Source organism: Rhinatrema bivittatum, chromosome 7 (assembly GCF_901001135.1).
Source record: "Rhinatrema bivittatum chromosome 7, aRhiBiv1.1, whole genome shotgun sequence".
Taxonomy (NCBI): Eukaryota; Metazoa; Chordata; class Amphibia; order Gymnophiona; family Rhinatrematidae; genus Rhinatrema; species Rhinatrema bivittatum.
Genome location: NC_042621.1, coordinates 196,259,844 through 196,284,245, shown reverse-complemented (window position 1 = coordinate 196,284,245; position 24,402 = coordinate 196,259,844). Strand labels below are relative to the sequence as shown.

Below are 24,402 nucleotides of genomic sequence, written 5' to 3'. Positions count from 1 at the left end.
CAGCTAGTATGACAGGTCAATGTGCCACATTCCTACTCTAATAGTCAATGTGCAAGTTACGGTATCTTCTAAAACAATTTCATTGTGGTTTTTGTTTTTTATTAGAAAATCTAATTGATTCAGTGCAGTAACATCAATCTTTTTGTCATGTGTTTTTGTCTTTTATTAGGTATGTCTGCAGTTTTGTGTATTATGGTCTAACATTAAACGCTGGTGAATTGAAAGGAAACCTCTATCTAAATGTGGCTCTCTATGGCCTTGTGGAAGTTCCAGCATTCCCTCTCTGCCTATTTTTTATTGAAAGGCCATGGTAAGTTTAAAAAATGAATAACCAGCATTATGAGCCAACCAGTTAATACAATATATCTTATTGAATAGTTTAAAAGTATCCATTCACGTGACTAGTATGATTTTTGAACAGTACAATGCCTACAATGGGACATAAATCTAAACTAATAATAAGACAACCATACAAATGTCTGATGACATTCAAACTGGATCATAATATGCAATATAAAGTTCTGGGTTTTAAACTATTTTAAAATCTTAACATTAACAGTAAAGCTTTTACAATCGCAATAAGATGTTTGAGGATAGTGCTATGTCATTGAGCCTCCTGCCTGTAGACACTGTGGAGTGAATTGTAAGTTTCTCTTGTTAAAAGGCCCAATTATGCGCATATATGCATAAGCAACCAAATGCGCTGAGAAAAGGGGCAGAGTTAGGGCATGTCAGGGTTTTCCAGGTCAGGTTCAACAATTATACGCGTAAATACGTATTTTAAATCCAGAGGCTGTAGCGTGAAGTGGGCTGTTAGCTACGTATATTTACTTCTGCTCTTGATGAGGTTTAAGTAGGCCTAAAATGATAAAATGTGGGATCTGGGTAATCGGGGAGCTGCAGAATCAGAAGGGTCTGGATGATGTAGAGTTAGGCTGGGCAAATTGGTGGACTAATTGGTAAAACTGGGATTGTTCTTCACACGCATATGTTTTAAAATCCGCTTATGTGTAGGCATTAAAGTCATAAGGAAGATACATGAACTATGCTCGCTTGTGTAACCACTTAAAATTAGGAGCACACATCTGCATGATGGGTGTATTTTAAATCATATGATCGCAATTGCACACACAATTTAAAATTCTTATGTATGTGTGCTCATGCTCACATATGCACATGTATGGGCACTAGTACGCTTGTTTTAAAGTTACCACCCCTGTGTATTTGAGCCCAGGGCTGCTCTTTGATGGTCTCTTGGTTTTTGCAAAATCATCAGCCATATTCTTGTGGTTTACTATGGTGACATCAGAAACTAGTGAAGGAGTAATAGTTTTGTAAACCTAATTCATGGTTCGTAGGAACGTTTGACAGTTGTGGTGTCATTGGAATCATGGTTCTGTTACCACGCACTACTTGAACTGTTACCATGCACTACTTCATAGTGAATCCTAGTGTAGATCGACTGTCTTACCTAGACTGTAGTTGACAGATGACAGGAACTGGATGAACTCAGAGATACTTCCGGAAACGCAGTCGAGAGAAAGACAGCCAGTAATCCGATCTGGGTTGTGGGTAGGCAGCTGACAGGTGTGATATCCATGTAAGTCCAGAGTCAGGGCAGACAGCAGGCAAAAGAGTAGTCCCAGTCCAATCCGAATCGTAGGCAGGCAGCAAGAAGGTAATCCAGGGGCAAAGCAGAGTCAAAACAAGGGCAGCAGCACAAAGTAATAACAAGAGCACCAGCACAAGCAAGCCTGTAGCCGAGGCAATGCTGTGCTGGGCTCAGGTCTTTAAATACTGAAAGTTCCCGTGCATAGCGAGCGCTTCCGGGAACTGACGTGCCATTTAAGGGGGTGGAGTCTGGACCCGGGACACGTTGAACCACGCTGCTACCGACAGACGCCACCGCGCAGTGAAGCAGGGGGATGTCCCGAGCCTCGTGGACGTCGAACGGTAACAGTACCTCCCCCGCAAGGCTCCTCCCTCCTGCCATAAGGACAAGGTTTACGAGGAAAATGTTGATGAAACTGTTGAAGTAAACGCGGTGCCTGAATATTACAAGCTGCCGCCCAAGAATTCTCTTCTGGGCCAAAAGTTTTCCAAGAGATTAAATATTGTAAGATTCCCCCTAGATCTTCTGGCATCCAAAATTTCTTTAACATCATATTATGTGTCAGCTAGTATGACAGGTGGAATAGTTTGTCTAGGTTTCCTGGAGGGCCAAAATAGGATTGTAGGTTTCAATAGAGAAATGTGGAATACATCATGGATGTGCAAAGTGGGGGGTAAATGGAGTTTAAACGTGACCTCATTGATTTATTTTTTGATGGGAAATGGCCCAACAAATCTGGGCGCAAATTTTAAGGATGGTGTATATAATCTAAGGTTCCAAATACTTAACCACACCAAGTCTCCAGGTCGAAGTAGAGGTCCCAATCTCCTTCTCTTATCAGCCTGTCTTTTCATTTTAAGAGAAGATCGTTGTAAAAGCCGTCGAGTTTGTTCCCAAAGTTTAGTCATGGATTGAACAACCTGTTCAACAGCCGGGCAAGAGGAAGAAAAGGTACTTGGCAGTGGAATACGAGGATGTCTCCCAAAGACTAGGAAAAAAGGTGAAGATCTTGACACTTGATTTACATAATTGTTATGACAAATTTCAGCCCAAGGCAGAAGAGATACCCAATCATCTTGTCGTCGATTAACATAACATCATAAAAAGGTCTTGAGAGACTGATTCGTTCATTCGGTTAATCCATTGGATTGAGGATGATAGGCTGACGAGAAATTTAGTTCTATTTTAAACTTTTTGCACAGATCTTTCCAATATCGAGCCATAAATTGGACTCCTCTATCCAAGACAATACTGGAAGGTAAACCATGTATCCAAAAAACATGTTGCAGAAAAAGTCGGGCTAGTTCCGGGGCAGTGGGTAGTCCAGGGAGCGGAATGAAATGTGCCATTCTGGAAAATTGGTCTACCACAACCCAAATAACCGAATTACGCTCAGAGAGAGGCAACTCTGTAATAAAATCTGTGGCTATGTGAGTCCAAGATCTTTTGGGAGTTAGAAGTGGTTGCAAAAAAACCACTTGGTCGCAGCCGTGGGGCTTTCTGAGCTGTGCAGGTGAGACAAGACCTCGACATATTTTTTAACATCCGATTTCCATTGAGGCCACCAATAGTGGTGAAAAACTAGGTTTCCTGTTCTGAGTATACTAGGGTGCCCCGCGAAGTTAGAATCATGTGCCCATCATAAAACTTTTGACCTTAAAATTTGGGTACCACAGTTTTCCCTAAAGGTACAGTGAAGGTGGCGGCCACTATTATTTGTGCTGGATCAATGATGTGGCGAGGTGGATCAGGGGTGTCATCAGGAAGAAAACGCCGAGAAAGTGAATCAGCGCGCAAGTTCTTCTCTGCGGGTTGGAAATGCACTTTAAAGTTGAACCTGCTGAAAATAAGTGCCCAACGGGCTTGATGTGGGTTCAAATGTTGTGCCTGGGACAAGTAGGTGAGATTCTTATGGTCCGTAAAAATGTCAGTGGTATACTTGGCCCCCTTCAGAAGGTGTCGCCATTCTTCTAGTGCCATCTTAATTGCCAAGAGCTCTCGATCCCCAATAGCATAGTTCTTTTCATCTGAAGAAAATTTTTTAGAGAAATAAGCACAAATACGTGGTTTTCCTGAGTCGGAGGGCTGTAACAAGATTGCACCGACTCCTAAAGCTGAGGCGTCAACCTCAATAATAAATGGCTTGGCTGGATCAGGGCGTTGTAGACAAGGGCCTTTTGACAAATTCTTTTTTTAAGAGTTGAAAGGCCTGGATGGCTTCAGAAGGCCAGTTACAGGTTGGAGCTCCTTTCTTGGTTAAGGCAGTAAGTGGTGCCACTACAGTAGAATATCCCGAAATAAAATGACGGTAGTAGTTGGAAAATCCTAAAAATCTCTGTAATGCCTTGAACCCCACTGGTTGAGGCCAGTCCACGATTGCCTTAAGTTTAGCAGGATCCATTCGAAGGCCCTCTCGTGACACAATATACCCTAAAAAGGGTAGCTCTGTTTGATGAAAAAGGCATTTCATCAAACGACCCATTTGTTTGGCACCTACTTTTCAGCAACCTCTCATGACTCTTAAAACGTCTGCATATAATTTATTTTCTCGAAGACGTTGAAGGATTTGTTTATCATGAATTTGATGTTGGTGTTCATTTTTAGAAAAAATTAGAATGTCATCCAAGTAGACAATAACATGAAAGTAGAGGAGGTCTCTAAAGATGTCATTAATCATGGTTTGGAAAATCACCGGGGCGTTACAAAGTCCAAATGGCATTACCAAATATTCATAATGTCCATCTCGAGTGTTAAAGGCAGTTTTCCACACGTCCCCCTCCTTTATTCGAATCAAATTATAAGCCTTAGATCAAATTTTGAAAATATTTGTGCTCCCCTCAAATATTCAAAGAGTTCTGAAATAAGTGGAATCAGATACCAATTTTTTTTTTGTGATGGCATTGAGTCCTCTATAATCAATACATGGTCGTAGTGAACCATCCTTCTTTTTAACAAAAAAAAAAAACCGGCCCCTGCAGAAGAGGACGACGGTCTGATGAATCCCCTGGCAATATTTTCCGGGATATATTGATTCATAGCCTCAGACTCCGGTTCGGACAAGGCATAAACCCTCCCTCTAGGAGGATTCTTATCAGAAAGTAATTCTATTTCACAATCATAGGTGCAATGAGGTGGTAGTGTCTCGGCCTGTTGTTTACTGAAGACATCAATGAATCCGGCATATTGCTGAGGCAGGGAAGATGGAATAGCCACCGAACAAGGGATAGTAAAGACAGTTGGTTGAATCCATTTTAAACAATTCTGATGACAGTAGTCACTCCAACTCACCAACTGCAGGGCGCCCCAGTCAACCTGGGGTTGATGAAGTCTCAGCCAAGGTAACCTAAGTATGACTTGATTGACAGAGAAAGGAAGTACATATAACTGAATGGTCTCTTGATGGAGTACTCCAGTAGTTAATTTAATGGGTTTAGTAATCTGAGAAATTTTATTCACCAATGGCTATCCAGAGACAGATGACACAGTGAGAGGAGTCTTAAGAGGTTCGGTAGGAATATGATATTGATGAACTAACTCTTCTTCTATGAAATTGCCGGCTGCCCCAGAGTCCAAGAAGGCTTGGAGATGAAAAACACTGTCATTGGCAGAAATGGATACTGGAATCAATATCTGTGGAGAGGGAATTATGTGACCCAGGGAGGCCTCTTCCACCAGACCTAGGTCCGGGAGTTTCCCAACTTGTTTGGACATTTGTTAACGAAATGTCGCTTACCAGCGCAGTAAAGACAAAGGTTATTTAATCTTCTGCGTTGACGTTCTTCGGGTGTTAACCGACATCGGTCAATCTGCATAGGCTCCTTGCTGAGTGATGGAAGTTCAGACGTTTTAAGAGTCATGAGAGGTTGCTGAAAAGTAGGTGCCAAACAAATGGGTCGTTTATGGACTGCCCATTCTCGAGTCCTCTCCTGAAAGCGAAGATCCAATCGGATAGCCAAACGTATCAATTCTTCTAGGGATTCCGGAGATTCTCAGCAGCCAATTCATCCTTTTATAGCCTCAGAGAGGCTCTGTCGGGAGATGGCTATGGGACTGTCGTCACCCCATCGCAGTTCAACTGCTAAAGTGCGAAACTGAATAGCGTACTCCCCAACTGATCGGGAACCTTGTTTAATTTGAAGTAAGTTGGAAGCAACAGAAGTTGAATGTCCAGGCTCGTCAAAAATCAAGCGGAAATCTTTCAGGAATTGATCCAAATTATTCAATAAGGGATCCTCCTGCTCCCAAAACGGCGATGCCCATCCTAAAGCAGGTCCTTCCAATAGAGATAGGATAAAGGTAACCTTTGTTTTGTCTGTAGGAAATAGTGCTGACTGGAGTGAAAAGTGCATGCGACACGGATTAAAAAACCCACGACACTGCTGAGGGTTTCCATTGAAGCGAGGTGGAGGCGGCAGACATGGAACAGGAGGTGGTGAAGGAGAGGCTGGGGTTACTGGAACAGGAGCTGAAAGAACATCCATTCGAGCCACCAGTCTTTCAAGAACTCCAGTCACTTGGTCTAAAACTCCCTGCTGTTGCTGAATGCGTTTTGCCAATCCGGGGGTGGCAGGTAAGGCTGTCAGATCTACAGGATCCATGGCCTCGGCTAACTTACCACGCACTACTTGAACTGTTACCACGCACTACTTGATAGTGAATCCTAGTGTAGATCGACTGTCTTACCTAGACCGTAGTTGACAGAGATGACTGGAACTGGATGAACTCAGAGATACTTCCGGAAACGCAGTCGAGAGAAAGACAGCCAGTAATCTGATCTGGGTCGTGGGTAGGCAGCTGACAGGTGATATCCATGTAAGTCCAGAGTCAGGGCAGACAGCAGGCAAAAGAGTAGTTCCAGTCCAATCCGAATCATAGGCAGGCAGCAAGAAGGTAATCCAGGGGCAAAGCAGAGTCAAAACAAGAGCACCAGCACAAGCAAGCCTGTAGCCGAGGCAATGCTGTGCTGGGCTCAGGGCTTTAAATACTGAAAGTTCCTGTGCATAGTGAGCGCTTCCGGGAACTGACATGCCATTTGAGGGGCCGGAGTCTAGGCCCAGGATGCGTCTGAACACGCTGCTGCTGACAGATGCTGCCGTGCAGCGAAGCAGGGGGAAGTCCTGAGCCTCGTGGACGTTGAATTGTAACAGGTACATGCCTGGGTATAGTGACACTGGGGTACAATCTATTCAGGAAGAAAGTGAGTAGGCGTGGCACTACATCCACACACACACTCACGCTCACACTGTAAAATATTAAAGCAGTAGAACTGCAGGGCTTAGAAGGTAAGGAGGAAGCATTGTGGTTAATCTGCAAAGAGGGAATGGAATATCTAATCTCATAATCAGTCCCCTATTACAGGCAGAAGAAATGGATAGAGGTTTAGTAGAGGATATTCACAAAATTTCTTTGAAAAGTGAGATGCTATTGCTAGGTGATTTCAGTCTGCCAGATGATTGTTTTATCTCAGCTGTGCTGTCATCTAGAATTGGGGTGATCCTGGTTTCTCTACAGAGAATCCACATAGAAGGAAGTGTTACTGGATCTGGTGCTTACAAATGGGGAGAATGTTTCTGTTTGTACTGAACGATCATTTGGGATCCAGTGATCACTGGATGGTGTGGTTTAGTATAAGAATGCAAGCGATGAAAGTTCATTCAAAAGTGTGGGTCCTAGAGTTTAGGAGCTGGATGGGAAAATCTAGGAGAAGAAGATTGAGAAAAAGTTAAAAAATAAAAATAAAAAATAAAAAGATATTGTAAGGGTAACTAACCTTTACATTAGGAAAATGAATAAAAGAAAGAGGAAACAGAGGCTGATGTGGTTTTCTAAAGAAGTAGCTGAAAAGATAAGGAAAAAATGGTTAGCATTGATAAACTACAAGAAATTGCAGAAAGAGGAAGACCGGCAACGATATCTAGAAAAGCTGGGAAAGTAGTGAAGAGACCAAAGATTCAAATGGCAGAAAAACTAGTTAATATGGTTTAAAAAGGGGGTTTTTTTTTTAAATATATTTTGGTGATAGAAGTGCAAAAGTGGCATTGTGAGACTCAGAGGTGACAAGGAGAAATATGTAGAGGCTGGTGAGGAAGAAACAGAATTGCTTAATAACTATTTCTGTTCAGTGTTAAGGAAGGGCCAAAGGTTAGGACCACAGCAAATGAGCATAAACCTCAAACAATTTTCAGAAGTTTGTTTGTGAGGAGCTACCTAAACTAAAAGTAGATAAAGTGATGGAATGGAAATTAAATTTAACAAATAAATAAATATCCAAGGGTATTGAGGGAAACTGGAGAAGTTCTGGCAGATCCACTGGCTGAGTTTTTCAGTGCTTCTTTAGAATCTGGAGTAGTTCCAGAGGACTGGAGACAGGCAGATGTGATTTCACTTAACAAATTGGAAGTAAGGTGGAGGCTGGGAACTATAGACCGGTTATTTCTGTCTTCTGTGATGAGTAAATTAATGGAATCACTGCCAAAACATAGGATATATCAGTTTCTGGAATCTAATGGATTACAAGATCCAAGGCAGCATGATTTTATGAGAGGTAGGTCTTATGAGAAGAATCTAATCAGTTTCTTTGACTGGGTGACAGAGTTGGATTGTGGCAAATATTACATGCAGTGTACTTGGATTGCAGTAGGGCCTTTGACATTGTTCCACATAGGCGACTTATAAATTAACTAAGTGTTCTTCTTATGATCCCTAAAGAAACTGACTGGGTTAAAAACTGGTTGAGTGAGAGATGACAAAGGGTAGTGGTAAATAGCATTCACTCCCGGGAGAGGGGAATTAGAACATAAGATATGCCATACTGGGTCAGACCAAGGGTCCATCAAACCCAGTATCCTGTGTCCAACAGTGACCAACCAAGTCACAAGTACCTGGCAAGTACCCAAACATTAAATGAATATATCCGGAGCTACTAATCCTTATTGATAAATAGCAGTTTATGGACCTCTGCTCTAGGAACTTATCCAAACCATTTTTAAACCCAGGTATACTAACTGCCATAACCACATCTTCTGGCAATGAATTCCAGAGCTTAATTATGCTTTGATTGAAAAATAATTTTCTCCGATTTGTTTTAAATGAGTTGTTCCATCCCCTTTATCATTTTGGTCGCCCTTCTCTGTACTTTCTCCAGTGCAACTATATCTGTTTTGAGGTGTGGTGACCAGAATTGCACACAGTATTAAAGGTGCAGTCTTGCCATGGAGCGATAAGGATGCATTATGACATCCACCATTTTATTCGCTATTCCCTTCCTAATAATTCCTAACATTGTTTGCTTTTTTGACCTCCACAGCACACTGAGCCGACAATTTCAATGTATTATCCACTATGATGCCTAGATCTCCTTCCTGGGTGGTAATTCCTAATGTGGAACCCAACATCGTGTAACTACAGCAAGGGTTATTTTTCCCTATATGCATCACCTTGCACTTGTCCACATTAAATTTCATCTGCCATTTGGACACCCAATCTTGTCTCACAAGGTCCTCCTGTAATTTATGACAATTCGCTTGAAATTTAGCTACTCTGCATAATTATGTGTCATCCACAAATTTAAGCACCTCACTCGTCTTTTCCAGATCATTTATAAATATATTAAAAAGCACTGGTCCTAGTATAGATCCCTGAGGCACTCCACTGTTTACCTTTTTCCACTGTGAAAACAGACCATTTAATCCTTCTCTCTGTATTGCTAGTGGTGTGCCACAGAAGTCTTTGAATATGTTCTTTTCAATATTTTCATAAGCAATATTGTGGGAGGTCTATGGGGAAAGTTTTGTCTTTTTGTGTATGATACCAAAATCTGCAATAGCCAGGAAAGTGTGAAAACATTGAGGAGGTATTTAACAAAGCTTGAGGAATGGTCTAGAGTCTGGCAGCTAAGATTTAATGCTAAAAAATTTCACTCATGCATTTCGACTGCAAAAACCCAAAGCAACAGTAGAATATAGAAATAAAATTCTTCTAAGCATGAAACAATAGTGAGATCTGGAGGTGATTGCATCAGATGATCTTAAATTAGCCAAGCAGGTAGATGATATCATAAAAAAGAGTTGGTATCATAATTGTACCATAGATGTGCTAAATTGTAATCCTGTGCCATCAATTTTCTTCATGTATCCAAAATCTGTGAATTTATGTGTACATGTGCAAAAAAGTATTTTCTCTCATCTACTACTGAAATGAAAAAAAAAGGCAGCTTTCCTTTGTAAGTCTTCATGTGTACAACTTCCAAGGACTAAGTTTTTGTGGTCTCAACATAACTAGCTTTGAACTATTAAAGCAAAATCCAACAAATGGGATACCATTCAATTTATTTATTTATTTGCGACAATATTAGATGTTACAAAGTGGAGTTGGCTTTTACTGTACTGTAGCACAAACACAGAATTGGCATCAGTTATAACTCTTCAGAGAAAGTTTATAGATCCTACTTGTTAAAGGTTTGTTGTCCATATGTTGGAATTATATTTTACTGAGGTATATATTCCTTAAGTCGCCATTCATCTTGGCTATCTTTGTATTGTGAATGGACCACTAGTATAAAGTGCTAAAGTTTTTGAAAGCTCTTCCTAATTAGCCTTTTTCATTGTTTTGAATCCCTTTATCAGAACCCTTGTGAAGCACTGCATTTAAAATGTGTATTGTTTTGCTTTTGCCACCCCATCTGATTCCTGTGTTACTGTAGCAGAAAAGGCATTGCAGCCAACAAGGCAGCAAAATGATGAACTGTCTTTCAGTGCAGTTGTGATACATGAATATACTGTATTGAGATGGTCTGTAAATCCAATTCTGTTTTCACAAATATTTAACAGAACCCTGGGTAATTTAATATTATGTGAAATATGTTAGTGCAGAATTTCCTAGTGTCTGGTAGTTGTCATCGTGGAATGTATCTAACCATATTTGTGGGTTTTTTTCCTTCTAGGTCAGGCAGGCGTAGAGCAATAGTTGCTTTTCTGATTTTTGCAGGCTTTGCTTGTATGTTCACCATGTTTTTACCAGAAAACTCTGGTAAGTATACAGCAAATTGTTTTCCTATGTAGATCAAGAATTATTGAATGAACTCTTTCCTGAGAAGTAATCCTTACTCATTGCTGTAATCCTCTTAGGAAGTAGTTGAGCTACATGGTGAAGATACACTGATATCCTTGAATACAAGTGTGAATAGGGAAGGTATTTAGTTCTTTGAGGATGAGCATGATAATGCAGTCGAACATGAGGATGATGTTATCTGATGGTGCTGATATGGACAACATTCCTGGCAAGCTATAAAAAAAAGACTAGAAGGTTTTTAGGGCATGCATGGGTCTTCTTCCTCAGCTGCTGCTTTACCAGAGGACTTAGTCTTTTTTTTTTGTCTGTGGGCAATTTGGATGCTTTTTTCCTCCTGAGTGAAGAAAAGTGAATTTTGCTGGGATTAGGCCTCCTTGGTTGCCCTTCTCTTTTTCAACTTCTTAGTTGTTCCTTTTTAGCATTTTCTAATTTTTACTTCTTTTTTCAACATTAGTAGTCTTGCTTCCTCAATTCTGCTTCTGTAGTGAACTCAGTTGGCTATCCCTTTTCATCAGAATATTGGGGTTTAATTTTGCTTTTATCTGTTTTTCTTTCCACATCTAAGAAGAAAATCAGCAGTTGCCATCACAAATCATCATGTTAATTGTGTGTACTATTTGAGCTTAGAGCATGGTGTCCTGTGCTGTGGCATCTGTTCAAGGATGTCATTGAAGGCCATCAAGCTCTGAAGATTGCACTTGTTAAACATCTTTGAGAAGACAAAATCCAATGAACCTTCATCAGCACTGAAGCCTTCAGTATGAAGGACTTGGAATTTGTAGTAATCCCTGGCAGACCTTTGACATCGAGACCTCAGAGTCAGAATCCAAGAAGAGGCCCAAGAGTAGGGAACCTTCATGCTTTTCTTACTTGACTTACAAGAAGATTTCCTTGGATTAGTTGAGATCTAAAGAGTTGAGACTAGTTATGTAAAGACATCAATGTCATTGCATCAGTTTCCATCATTGCAAAGATTTGTAAGTACAGAGATTGTGGTTGCTGCTGTTTGTCTAGCCAAGGAGCTAAGTCAGGAAGAAAAATCATCTCCCATGCTGAAACTCAGCCACAACATTCTCCAGGGGTCAATACCATTGCCATTAGCATATCCCCTGGCTACTCAGGAAGACATCTCCTCTATTACTGAGGCCCCTTCCCCCATGTTTTGGCCTCAGCAAAAAAGGATTCTCTAGGCTCTTTATCATCACCTGAGGTACTGCACCAAGCACCTTCATGGAACAGGTCAGTGAGACCTTTTTCCTCAGCACAAATTGGTAATGCAATATCAAGACTGTTGGCACTGAGTTAGTTATTCTGTGTTAAAGAGGGAAGTTTCTCTTCTGTACTATAACACTCAGCTCTTCAGCTCGAGGAATCATTTCATATGCCTCATGAGGCTGGTACAATTCTAGGCTTTACTTCCAATTTATATTGTGGAGTCTAAGACTGAAGAAACCTGAATTTCTGACTAGAGGCCCATGGATTCTCTTTCTGTAGATGAGAATTCTCCAGGCTTCTCCTTGCTACCCTCCCCTCTACAGGCGAGAATCTTTCTCTGTTTTTGTGCAGAGGAAGGCTGAAGCCATCCCATTTAAGCTGGAGAGAGAATGCAAGCTCAGAGTACCTTTGCTTAGCTTCCTTAAGTACCTCAAGGCCCCTAATGAGCTGATTCACAGAAAAGAAAATGGGAAATCCTATGTACTGTGTTTTATGTTAAGAAGGTAGACATCAAATACCATGTTAAGTCAACTCTGGGATTCAACAGGTTCCAGTTGCCACACTAGTCTGTGGTAGTTTTATACTCCCTTAGAAGTCCAATGCTCATTACTTTGTGTTTATTTTTTTAAATCTAAATTCCACCTTTCATGACATTTCAAAGCGTTTGTTTACCTGCTGAGCAAGGTTAAAGATTATGAAAAGGATCTGGTCACGTTGATTTATGATGCATTTGAAAATGGCATGGAGAACTTCTGCCATGATTATTGGTGCTCACAGATTTTCATGGTTGGGAACTTAAGGCCTAAGAGAGGATGAAGTGCAGGATAGGCTTGCAGACATGCCCTGCAGTGTGAAGAATATCTTTGAAGATACAGTTAAGGAAGTGGTGGATCTAATTAAAGATAACTGTTCATTATTTCAAACTCTGCCTTTGAGACCTTTGAATCATTTTCCTATTCAAGAATGTTCCCGATTACAGTACAGAGGATATATAATAGGGCAAACTGACAAATTTAAGAGTACCAAATCACCTGGTCAAGATGGTTTACATCCAAGAGTTCTGAAAGAACTAAAAAAATGAAACTGCAGGACTATTACTAACAATTTTTAACCTATCATTAAAATTGTGTAATTTACCTTAAGACTGGAGGGTGGCCAATGTAAGACCAATCTTTAAAAAGGGCTCCAAGGATGATCTGGAAAACTTTAGATCAGTGAGCCTGATGCCGGTGGTGGAAAAAATCATAGAAATTATTCTAAAGATCAAAATTACAGAACATATAGGCAGCATAATGGTAAGAGCAGTGGGATGCGAACTAAGGAAACTAAGGTTCAAATCCCACTGGGCAAGTCACTTTACCTTCCATTGCTTCTAAGGGTTTTTCCCTTAGAGACGAAATAGGAGAAATTAATCTAGCCCTTAGCTTGTAAGCCCTCTGAGGATAGGGAAATACCTACAATACCTGAATATAATCTGGTTTGAAGTGCTGAAAGGCAGAATATAAATAAATAAAAAATAAATACACAATAGGACACAGCTATGAATTTACCCAACGGAAATCTTTCTTCGCCCATCGATATTTTTTTTTTCAAGGGTTTAATATGTGGATAATGGGGAGCCAGTGGATGTAGTATATTTGCATTTTCATAAGGCATTTGTTTATTTATTTATTTATTAACTTTTCTATACCGAAGTTCAGGTAACAGTGTTGCCTATCATTCTGGTTTACATTGCAACATATAATAAACAATGACAGACTTATGTCTTACAAGGAACAAGGGATGTGAAATAACTTGGATAACATAACTATGAACCAGGACAGAACTAAAGCGAACAAGCCTATGGGTAGGGAGCTTAGCTGCTGGGGAGGGGAAATTTATTCTTGATAATTAAAGGAAAAGGCTTGAGCCTAGGCTATGGTAGTTGATACGTTGATAACAGTCTGTGGTGGCTGTGGTAGACTCAGTGAGTTATGGGAACGCTTGACCGAACATCCAAGTCTTGAGTCTTTTTTTGAAAGTGTTGGGGCAATGTATCAGTCTTAGTTCCCGGGGAAGCAAATTCCACTGTTTGGGGCCCACTGTGGATAGAGCTCTTTTGCTTAAAGATGCTTTCAAGGTAGGTGCTTGTAGAGTTCCTCTTTGTGCTAATCTTAGTGGTCGGGAGGACGTGTGCAGAATGAGCGGGCTTCTGAGGTCCAGATGAGAGTTGTTGTAAATAGCTTTGTGGGTGATTGATAGAAGTTTAAAGAGGATTCGAAATTTGACTGGGAGCCAGTGGAGTTGTTTTAGAATTGGTGTTATATGGTCTCTTTTGCTGGATTTTGTGAGACACCTTGCAGTAGCGTTCTGTAACAGTTGAAGCGGCTTCAGGATGTGGGCTGGGAGACCGTGTAGCAGGGCGATACAATAATCTATTTTCGAGAAAATAATGGATTGTAGTACTGATCTAAAATCATGGAAATGGAGGAGGGGTCGAAGTCTTTTTAGCACTTGGCGTTTATAGTAGCACTCTTTGACTGTAGTGTTGATAAACCCAGCGTAGTTCAATTGGTTATCCATGATCACCCCGAGGTTTCTGACCCGAGGGGAGAACGCTGGGAGCGGTGTAATGTGAGCGTTCAATGGAATGGTACCATCTTGAGTGATCAGTAGGAGTTCTGTCTTATCGGTGTTGAGTATCAAGTTGAGACTTGACAGGAGTTTGTTAATGGAGAGGAGGCAGGAGTTCCAAAAAAGTAAGGTCTTTTGTAGAGTTTCGGTGATGGGAATAAGGATTTGGACGTCATCTGCATATAAGTAGTGAGTTAACTTTAGATTGGAAAGTAGATGACAGAGTGGGAGAAGATAGATATTGAATAACATAGGGGATAACGAAGAACCTTCAGGGACCCCTAAAATGGATTTGAACGGTGAAGACTCCTTGCTGTTGATCTTGACTTTGTAGTTTCTGTTTTGAAGGAAAGATTTGAACCAGATTAGAGCTTTGTTTTTGATGCCGATCTCGGATAGTCTTTCGATGAGATAATCATGGTTGACCGTGTCAAAGGCGGCCGAAAGGTCAAGGAGAATGAGCAGACAGGACTGATTGTTTTCTAGATTGTTGAGAATGTTGTCTGACAGAGATAAAAGAAGAGTTTCGGTACTTCGAGATTTACGAAATCCAAATTGTGCTGGGGAGAGAATGTTGTTATTGCCAAGGAATTCCGAGAGCTGTTTGTTTACTGTTTTTTCCAGGATTTTGGCAATGATAGGAAGATTAGCAATTGGGCGAAAAATTGCTGGGTTGTCTGTAGAGAGATTTGGTTTCTTTAGTAGGGGTTTTAGGATGGCAAGTTTAAGGGGGTCTGGGACCAGTCCCTGTGCTAAAGAGGTGTTGATGATCTGGGAGATAGGCTTAGCGACATCTTTGGCGCAGGCTATGAGCAGGTTTGCTGGAATAGCATCAAGAGGGTGTGAGGATGGCTTGAGTTTTTTTAGGATGTTTTCTATCTCTAAAGAAGATGTAAGCTCAAACTCATCTAAACGGGCTGTTTGTTGCGAGGCAGTTGAGGTAGGTTGAGGATGAGGTTGATGTTGAGAGAGATTTAAATTGAGTGGTATAACAGGAGAGCATGGGTTAGTCTGGGTAGGGACTTTACTGCCTGTACTGGAGGCGAGTAAGTTTGTAATTTTATTATTGAAGTATGTGGCAAGTTCCATGACTTTGGTAGCAGCTTTGTCTTCTGGAATGGTAGAGGTAGGTGGTTTGGTGAGCGATGAGACCAGAGGAAAGAGGGCTTTTGGGTCGTGGATGAAGTGATTAATTTTTTGGGAGTAGAAGTTTCTTTTTGTCTGAAGAATGTCGATCCTATATTTGTGCATGAGTGCTTTGAAGGCTGATATGTTGGATGAAGAGGGGTTCTTTCGCCACTTCAGTTCTTTTTTTCTAAGTTCACGCTTCAATGTTACTAATTGTGGGGTGAACCATGGTTTTTTTTGTCATTATTGGCACTGATGGTTTTGGTTGTAAGAGGGCAAATTGCATCGGCTACCTTGTTCGTGATTTTTATCCAAGAACTTAGAGCAGTGTCAGCATCCGTGGGATCTATTTGGGATAACTCAGAGGAGAGATGAGAGATGAGGGTTTCTTGGTTGCATAGCTTTCTGAATTGGACTTTGGAATTCTGTGTTGCCGTAGGTGTTGATTGTAGGTATCGGAGGGAGGTAGAGATAAGCTTGTGGTCTGACCATGGGATTGGTAGACAGTTGATATGTGACGCTAGAGAGAAACTTTGGTTAATGAAGAGGAGATCTAGCGTATGTCCTGCTTTATGGGTGGGTTCGCTGATGAGTTGCTTGAATCCCATGCAGCTGAGGGAGCTGAGGAACGAATCGCAATTGTGGGAGCGAGGAGTGGCGTCCACATGGAGGTTGAAATCTCCTAACAGAATGGATGGTGAGTCAATGTTAATGTTTTTAACAATGTATTCTAGTAGTCGAGATGGGTCTGTATCAAGACATCCGGGAGGGGCGTAAATGAGGCCTATTTGTAATTGAGTAGATTTGAAAATTGAGACTTCCAAGGAAGGTGAGGAGATAGATGAATGTAACGTTAAGCCAAGTTTTTTGTTTGCTGCGAGTAACAGGCCGCCGCCTCTTCTTTTCAATCTGGGAACGGAGAAGATGTCGAAGGTTTGAGTTGGGAGTTGATTGAGGAGGACGGTGTCCTCAGGTTTAAGCCAAGTTTCTGTGATGGCGCACAGGTCTGGCTGCTCTTCTATGAGGTAGTCATATAAGAGGTGGGTTTTTTTAACAATTGATTGCGCGTTCAGTCGATTTGTTAAAGTCCTTCATGAGATGCTCCTAAGAAAATTGAAAAGTCAAATAGAGCAAGAAGGCCCAGAGGCCACAAGGCAAAGGTAGGTTTGAATGGGTCGCAAGGCAAGGAGCAAGAAGGTCCAAAGGCCACAAGGCAAGACAAGGAGCAAGAAGGCCCCAAGACCACAAGGCAAGGCAAGAAGCAGGAATGTTTGGAGGCTTCAAAATGAGGTTAAGCCTGGGTAGGCTACAAGGCAAGGAGCAAGAAGGCAAGGAAATAGCAGTCAGGACAATGAGCCAAGGGCAACTCCATGCGAAGACAAAGTGGTTCTGGCAAGGCAGGGTTATGTAGGACTGGAGTCTGGGTGTGATACAGGCAAGGAGAAGGAGTTTGACAAGGGAGGTGGATAAGCTCGCTGAGGACTTCTGGAGAATAGGAGGCTGAACCACAGGCATAGTCAGGCAGGCAGTGAGGAGATGACTTGGGTCACCCAGAATAGGGCTCACTTGAGGCCTCTGTAGGTGGGGAGGAATCATAGTCAGGGTGAGATGAAAGCTACACAGCAGACAAAATTGTAACACTGAGCCTCATGCATATAATTGACACTTCTATCTAACAATGAAGGTACTTTATTGAATTCTCAAGAACATAAAATCTAAAAAAAAAAAAAAGAAATAAAAAGGAGTTACCGGATGGTTTGCATTATTGTAGATTTATCCTTCCACTGATCTTGCAAGGATCCTGTCAAAATACATTCAACCCTTTCTGTACCATAGAATGAATTCTGTTGTACTGAAAGGAGTGAATGCGGGCATCGAGTGTAGTTTATTTGTATGATATTGATAAGATTCATGCAGAAAAGGGCGTTTCCCAGCAAAAGTACCGTATTTTCCGGCATATAAGACGAGTTTTTAACCCCTGAAAATCTTCTCAAATGTCGGGGGTCGTCTTATAGGGCGAATAATTACCGTATTTTTCGCTCCATAAGACGCACTTTTTTCCCCCAAAAGTGGGGGGAAAATGTCTGCGTCTTATGGAGCGAATATAAAAAAAAATAAAAATCGAACAAACCCCCCCACCCTCCTGACCCTCCCAGACCTACCAAATTAATTTACTACAACCCCCCATCCTCCTGACCCCCCCAAGACCTGCCAAAAGTCCCTGGTGGTCCAGCGGGGGTCCAGGAGCGGTCCGGGAGCGATCTCCTGGACTTGGGCCGTCGGCTGCCAGCAATCAAAATGGCGCCGACGGCCCTTTGCCCTTACAATATCACTGGGGTCGACCAATGGCAGCGGTAGCCCCTGTGACATAGTAAGGGCAAAGGGCCGTCGGCGCCATTTTGATTACTGGCAGCCGACGGCCCTTTGCCCTTACTATGTCACAGGGGCTACCGCTGCATTGGTCGACTCCAGTGACATAGTAAGAGCAAAGGGCCGTCGGCGCCATTTTGATTGATCGCTTCCGGACCGCTCCTGGACCCCCGCTGGATCACCAGAGACTTTTGGCAGGTCTTGGAGGGGTCAGGAGGGTGGGGTGTTGTAGAAAACTAATTTGGCAGATCTTGTGGAGGGGTCAGGAGGGTGGGGGGTTGTATTTAATTAATTTGGCAGGTCTTGGAGGGGTTAGGAGGGTGGGGGTTGTATTTAATTAATTTGGCAGGTCTTGGGGGGGGGGGTCAGGAGGGTGGGGGAAGCTGAGGGATTAGTTTTAAAGGGTCGGGGTGGGTTTTTTGTTTATCGGCTCGGGCGCAGCCGATAAAAAAAAAAAAAAACCCCGATCGGGCCGGACGAAAAAAAAAACACGATGTGAATCGGAACCGGAATCACATCTCTATTACCGGTACCTCCTTCTCTGCCTCTCAGATCTCGCACATGCACGTCTGCGCCGCTTCACTGCAGTCCTCAGGAGCAAGATCTGAGAGGCAGAGAAGGAGGTACCGGTAATAGGATACAAGGGTGGGCCAAAGGGATGCGTTACCGCTCTGATAGTCTTGGAGACAGGGAGGGCTGGGCAGGCAGGGATTGCTGACCAATCCAAGCAGGATTTGTATACAACAACCAGCCAATCGCCGGTAAGGTACATCGCTTGCCGTGATTGGCTGGTTGTTGTATACTGGGTACCACATACAGTATGGTTATGTAGTGACACAGAAGGGTAGTCTTATACGGCGAGAATATCCCAAACTCTATATTTTAACTGGAAAAGTTGGGGGTCGTCTTATACGCCCAGTCGTCTTATATGCCGGAAAACACGGTATGTTTTCTACCCATTTGCTGGTTTGTTTGTTTTTTTGTCATGCCCTTTTTTGTTGGAAGGTAATTGTCAACTAGTGATTTCCATGTGTGGCTGTACTATTCAGCTTTTCCTTGAAGAAAGCAAACTTGATTGCCTGTAACAGATGCCCTTCAAGGATAGCAGGATAAGCAGCCACACACAACCACCCTTGTCCCCTTATAGAGTTATTCTACTCTTATGTAGGACTGAGAGGACCCCCCACATAGCAATGGCTGAGTGGAAAATCAGGAATCACCTCTTACAGGTAAGTAACTTGCCAGTCTTTTCTTGAAAATTGTGCTAAACAATTTTATGCGCTTGGTGGCAGGACCAGAAAAGTGGATGATGAAGCAAGCTGAGAACTTCATTATGTCATGATCGTTAATAATAATTAAAAATTGTGTCCCCCAGCGCTACTACTTATGCTGGTGAAATAGTGTGAGGTTGCAGAATCTGTCTACTTTAATATTGTTATTAGTTTAATCTCTAAACTTACTGGAAGTTATATTATTTTTCTGTTTGTGGTCCATAAAAGCAATGGATTTATTTACAAAAAAATCTTTGCTTTCTGAAATGAAGAAACAAAAAGATTTTGACCTGTTAAAATATGGGCTGATTCGCTTTCATTTTTCAAAAAAATAGTTTAAGGTTGAAGAATTATTTTTATCATGCCATACACTGATTTATATACAGTGGTTCTGAAAATTAGGGATATTTAGAGTTATGGGGCCGATGCAATAAAGTGTACTCAGCCTAGTGCTTGGGTTTACATGCATTTTGCAACCGCTAGACTAGTGCCTGATGCAATAAGGAAAATTGAGATTCCAAAACGCATGGCCAAACAAATGTGTACTGAATAGTGCCCGTCAGATGTAAAATTGCATGTAGATGACAACATTAGATATTACCCCTCAATGCAGTAAAGCGCTGGATGTCCAGCACACACGTTTTAATGCGGCAAATTTAACTCCAGCTTCGGAGGTGAAGTAAAGTCATCTTGCAGTCAAGGGCTCTTGAAAAATATTACAAAATAGGTTCTCTGTGTAGCAATAAGTGTGTCTTTCTCCTTAGTATTGTTGTGACACTTTAATTTAGAAGTCCATAGCAAGGGGCGCCTAATATTTTGCTCAGGCTGTTGAAGTGAATTATAACGAAAAAAAAGCGGGATGAAAATGGATGCTCATATTGAGCACTTGTGCATTTAGGTGCCCAATGCAATAAACTGTCGAGCACTATGGATGCACAGTTTTCCTTTAGTGTACCCTTTTTAACTCTGCCTCTCATTTAAATATTGCATTAGACGCCCAGGAGATATGGCCACTTTTCTTATACATGATTTTATATGAGCATGTACCGACATTATAATGGCACTTTTGTAAATTCATCTATAACCAAACCAAATATATGTGCCTATATGTAAACCGTTGTGATGGTGTATTACTAAACGACGGTATATAAAAGATTTTAAATAAATAAATAAATGGCTGCACGCACATTAAGACAATGGGTGCTCAATACTAGTGCCCGTTTTCAGCATACATTCTAACTGCATGGGCCCCTTAGTATATGAATCTAAAAAGAGTTTTTGAAAGCTCATCTAAATCATCATCTGTGGATAATTCCTTTGGTGATCAAATAAAATATGTTAGCATTTATGGAATCCGTTTCTGCCTTGTATCAACATGCCTCCCAGGACTCCATAGTATGGCATCTTAGTGTGCCAGATTATTTTGAAATTTGGCAAGCAAACCGAGCTCATCAGCCCCTACTTGTCAAGTTTCATTGAATTTGTTTTCATTTCAGTTTAAACTTCGTTTGACCTTACATTTGATATTAAAGGTGCCAATGTTTCCCAATACACCATGGTGACCTTTACATCTCAATTTCTAATCTGCAGTAAGAGATTTCATTGTCATAGTTGGCATGTTGGCATAGAATAACATTGGATACACAACTGCAACAAGAAATTCAATTTAACCTTCTCCGATCTGGTGCTGACTTGATGTCAAGGGGATCTTATAAAGGTAGCATTCAGTTCATTTCCCAGCATCTGATGACGACAGTTGGTTCTGAGCCCAGAGTGATGTGAACTGGTTAAATATTAAGTGATTCTGTTCCCAGCATGATGACTCACTTCCCAGCATGATGTGGTTGTTTGTTCTGTGGATAAACTGACCTCCTTACCATTTGAAAAAAGCAAAACACTATTTGAAACTCCAAAGACTGCACAATCTATTTAATAAGATATCCTTCAATTTCTGGTAGAGTTGAAACAATGTACTCTGATAAATATGCACATCACCCTTTATTTTCCTGCTCAGTTCGAGAAAGCCTGACTTATAATGGTGCATTTGAAACAGTAAAACTGGTAACGTTATTTCAGATAAGCATTTACTAATATGCACTTGTAATTTTATACAAATAGAGTGACTCATTAGGTAGTAGTATGAATTATTTTCCCCTAAATTTCTTAGAAGACATTACATTTATATATGTGCTTCAGTGACAATCTTAATAGTAAGAAATTTGAATATGTAAAAGGAAAACAAAATGTCATGCATCCTGTTATTCATGCCTAAAATTAAGTATTTTTCCCTTCTAGGTATTTTCTTGAACCCAACAATCCTAGCAATGTGTGGAAAATTGTCTGTCAGTGCTGCTTTCAATATTGTATATATTTATACTTCAGAACTGTATCCAACAGTTGTAAGGTAAATGCATTTTAGTTCTAATAATTGTGTTAAGATAAAGAGTTCTGCAGTATGGTGGTAATACATAGAAAGACATGCAAAGGCATTGGTAAACGGTCTTCCCTGGTAAAATATGGGAAAAGCTACAGAACTTAATATCATGCTGGCGCAGTTATCCATATGTCATGTCATTTCTTGTTAATCTTGCAGCACAATTGCTTAGGTGTCAGACCTTGGTTGCTTTGCTGTAGCACTGCCTTGGCTCTATGGTAGCCTTTATTTGTATACTTGCTGAATAAATAATGTGGGGAAAAGCAAATTCATGAGTACTTTGAAACATTTCGGTGTAGCTTGTGCACTGAGGCCAGCATTAAGTGACACGGTGAGCAACAAATTTATCTTGGGAAATTTATGCATGCAACTTATCCCAGATGGCAGCAGGACTTATGCTGAATAATTGTGGATAAAGTTATCTGCGTAACTTTATCTGGATACATTTAGGACTGTGATTTCTTTGACCAGACACATGCATAATTTCAGCTGGAGAGTGCTGAATATGTGTGCACACTAGCTAAAGCTTAGTCCTGTCCCTGGAACACTTTCATGGATGCCCCATTTTTGCACACATAATTTACGTGGTCAACAGGGCTAAATATTGAAAGATTGTTTTTTTGTGCACATAACTCGAAAAGTTGCATGCACAAAGGTTTTCAATATTTACTTTACTGTGTTTCAAATAAATTCTGTGCTGTGTAGACCTGAGCAAATTTTCCATGCCCATATAACTCTGCCTTTAATCTGGATATTCATCCAGAAATGGAATTATGGAATTGCCAATTTAGGCCTAGATTTATCAAAAAGCAGTAAATCTCACATGTGATAGGAAAAGAGGTGTGTTTTATGGTAATAGCTCACTTTGCCATAAATAGGCTATGTTAGTGCTTCGCATAGGTATTACCGCAGAGTGCGATAACTTTTTCGCACTTTGCGGTAAGTGGACTACATCAAGCTAGGTTGCGAAAACATTGTACAAATCTCAGCTTTGTGTGAGTTTTCTCATTCCGAAGGACCTCAAATTTTGACAGGAGTGTACTGTTCTGTTCATACGTCTCACTCTGAATGTCAAAGTGGCCCCTAACCCCTACACTACTACTTAAACCTCACCTCTCTCTCTCTCAACAGCTTAAAATACTGAATAAGCTATTTGCGAAAACATCGCAAAGTGCGATAAAGCCATAGGGCCGAATTTTAAAAACTCTACGCATGTAAATCTCCTTTCACACGCCAGGCCTAAAGCCCCAGGACACGTCTAAGTCCCGGGGCTTGCAAAAAGGGGCGGTGCGGGGGCGGGGCCAGAAGCCTTTGACACAGCAGCCATTTGTCACTGTGTTGGAGGATCGCGTGCCAGCAGGCTGCCAGGCGCAAAAGGTTTGATAACTTTGGGGGGGTTTGAATAGGGCTGGAGGGGGGAAAGGTTAGGGGAAGGGGTGGGAAGATTAGGTTAGGGGGAAGGGAAGTTCCCTTCCAAGCTGCTCTGATTTCGGAGCAGCCTGAGAGGGAATGGGGGAAGCCTGCAGGCGTTGGCACACGCATGGTTCACTAGTGTACACCCCCTTGCATGAACTGACCCCAGATTGTATAACTTGCGCATGCAACGTTACTTTGTTCGCTTGCTGTACCCCCACCACCAATTCCCGCAGCTTCTGCACTTTGTCCCCTGACATTCGCGACACCATTTCCTCTGAATCAAGTTCGATACCCAAAAAGGTCAACTGCGTAGAAGGCCCTTCCGTCTTGTCCTGAGCAATTGCACTCTTAATCTCTTTGCCACCTCTAAAAAAAAAAACCTTGCAACTGCCCCTGACATTCCCGTAACTGCCCCGGCCCTTCAAAAAGAAAATCATCCAAGTAATGGATCATGCTTGTAGAGCCCATATGTCTCTCGGTCACCCAGTGAATAAATGTACTAAATGCCTCAAAGTATGCACAGGATATGGCGCAACCCATGGGTAAACACCTATCCAAGTAATATTTCCCTTCAAACGTAAAACCCAACAATAGAACACTTTCAGGGTATATAGGCAACAACCAAAAGCGGATTCTATATCCGCTTTGGCAAGTAAAGCTCCCTTACCCACCCTACGCACCAGCTCTAATGATGCATCGAAAGAGGCATATCAAACTGAACATGCACTCTTGGGGATAAAGTCGTTAACAGACGATCCCTTTGGGTACGAAATGTTCAGGATCAGTCTATACTTACCCGGAGTCTTCTTTGGAATCACTGCTAATGGGGAAAGGTGCATTTGATTAAAAGGAGGAACATCAAACAGCCCCGCTATTCTCCCCAATTGAATTTCTGCCCCCAATTTACTCCTAGCCACCTCCCTCAAATTACTCGCTGACCTAGCGTTCCTTGCCCTTCCCCCCGCCCCCGGTCCACAATAAGGGATCCTAAAGCCCTCATGAACACCTCCCCTTAATAATGCTGCTGCCCCTTTATCTGGATACCCCGCCAATTCCTTACATAACTCCCCTACGTTAATTGGAGAAAACGCTTTTTCCTCCCATGCCTCCCTACTTAAGAACATAAGAAATTGCCATGCTGGGTCAGACCAAGGGTCCATCAAGCCCAGCATCCTGTTTCCAACAGAGGCCAAACCAGGCCACAAGAACCTGGCAATTATCCAAACACTAAGAAGATCCCGTGCTACTGATGCAATTAATAGCAGTGGCTATTC

The 24,402-nt window shown here is 41.7% G+C and overlaps 1 protein-coding gene across 5 annotated transcripts in view; it reads left to right on the top strand.

Annotated features, from left to right (window-relative positions):
• The window catches only part of LOC115095680 (solute carrier family 22 member 15-like), a 128,779-nt gene that overhangs the window by 68,141 nt on the left and 36,236 nt on the right, over positions 1–24,402 (top strand). For 3 of the 5 annotated variants that reach the window (XM_029609725.1, XM_029609721.1, XM_029609723.1), the window contains 2 exons: positions 170–310; positions 21,574–21,682. In XM_029609725.1, coding sequence (XP_029465585.1) covers positions 170–310; positions 21,574–21,682 — 250 coding nt within the window. Of the gene's footprint in view, positions 1–169; positions 311–10,553; positions 10,640–21,573; positions 21,683–24,402 lie in introns of all 5 variants that reach the window. The other 2 variants (XR_003857845.1, XM_029609722.1) reach the window with 1 other exon arrangement.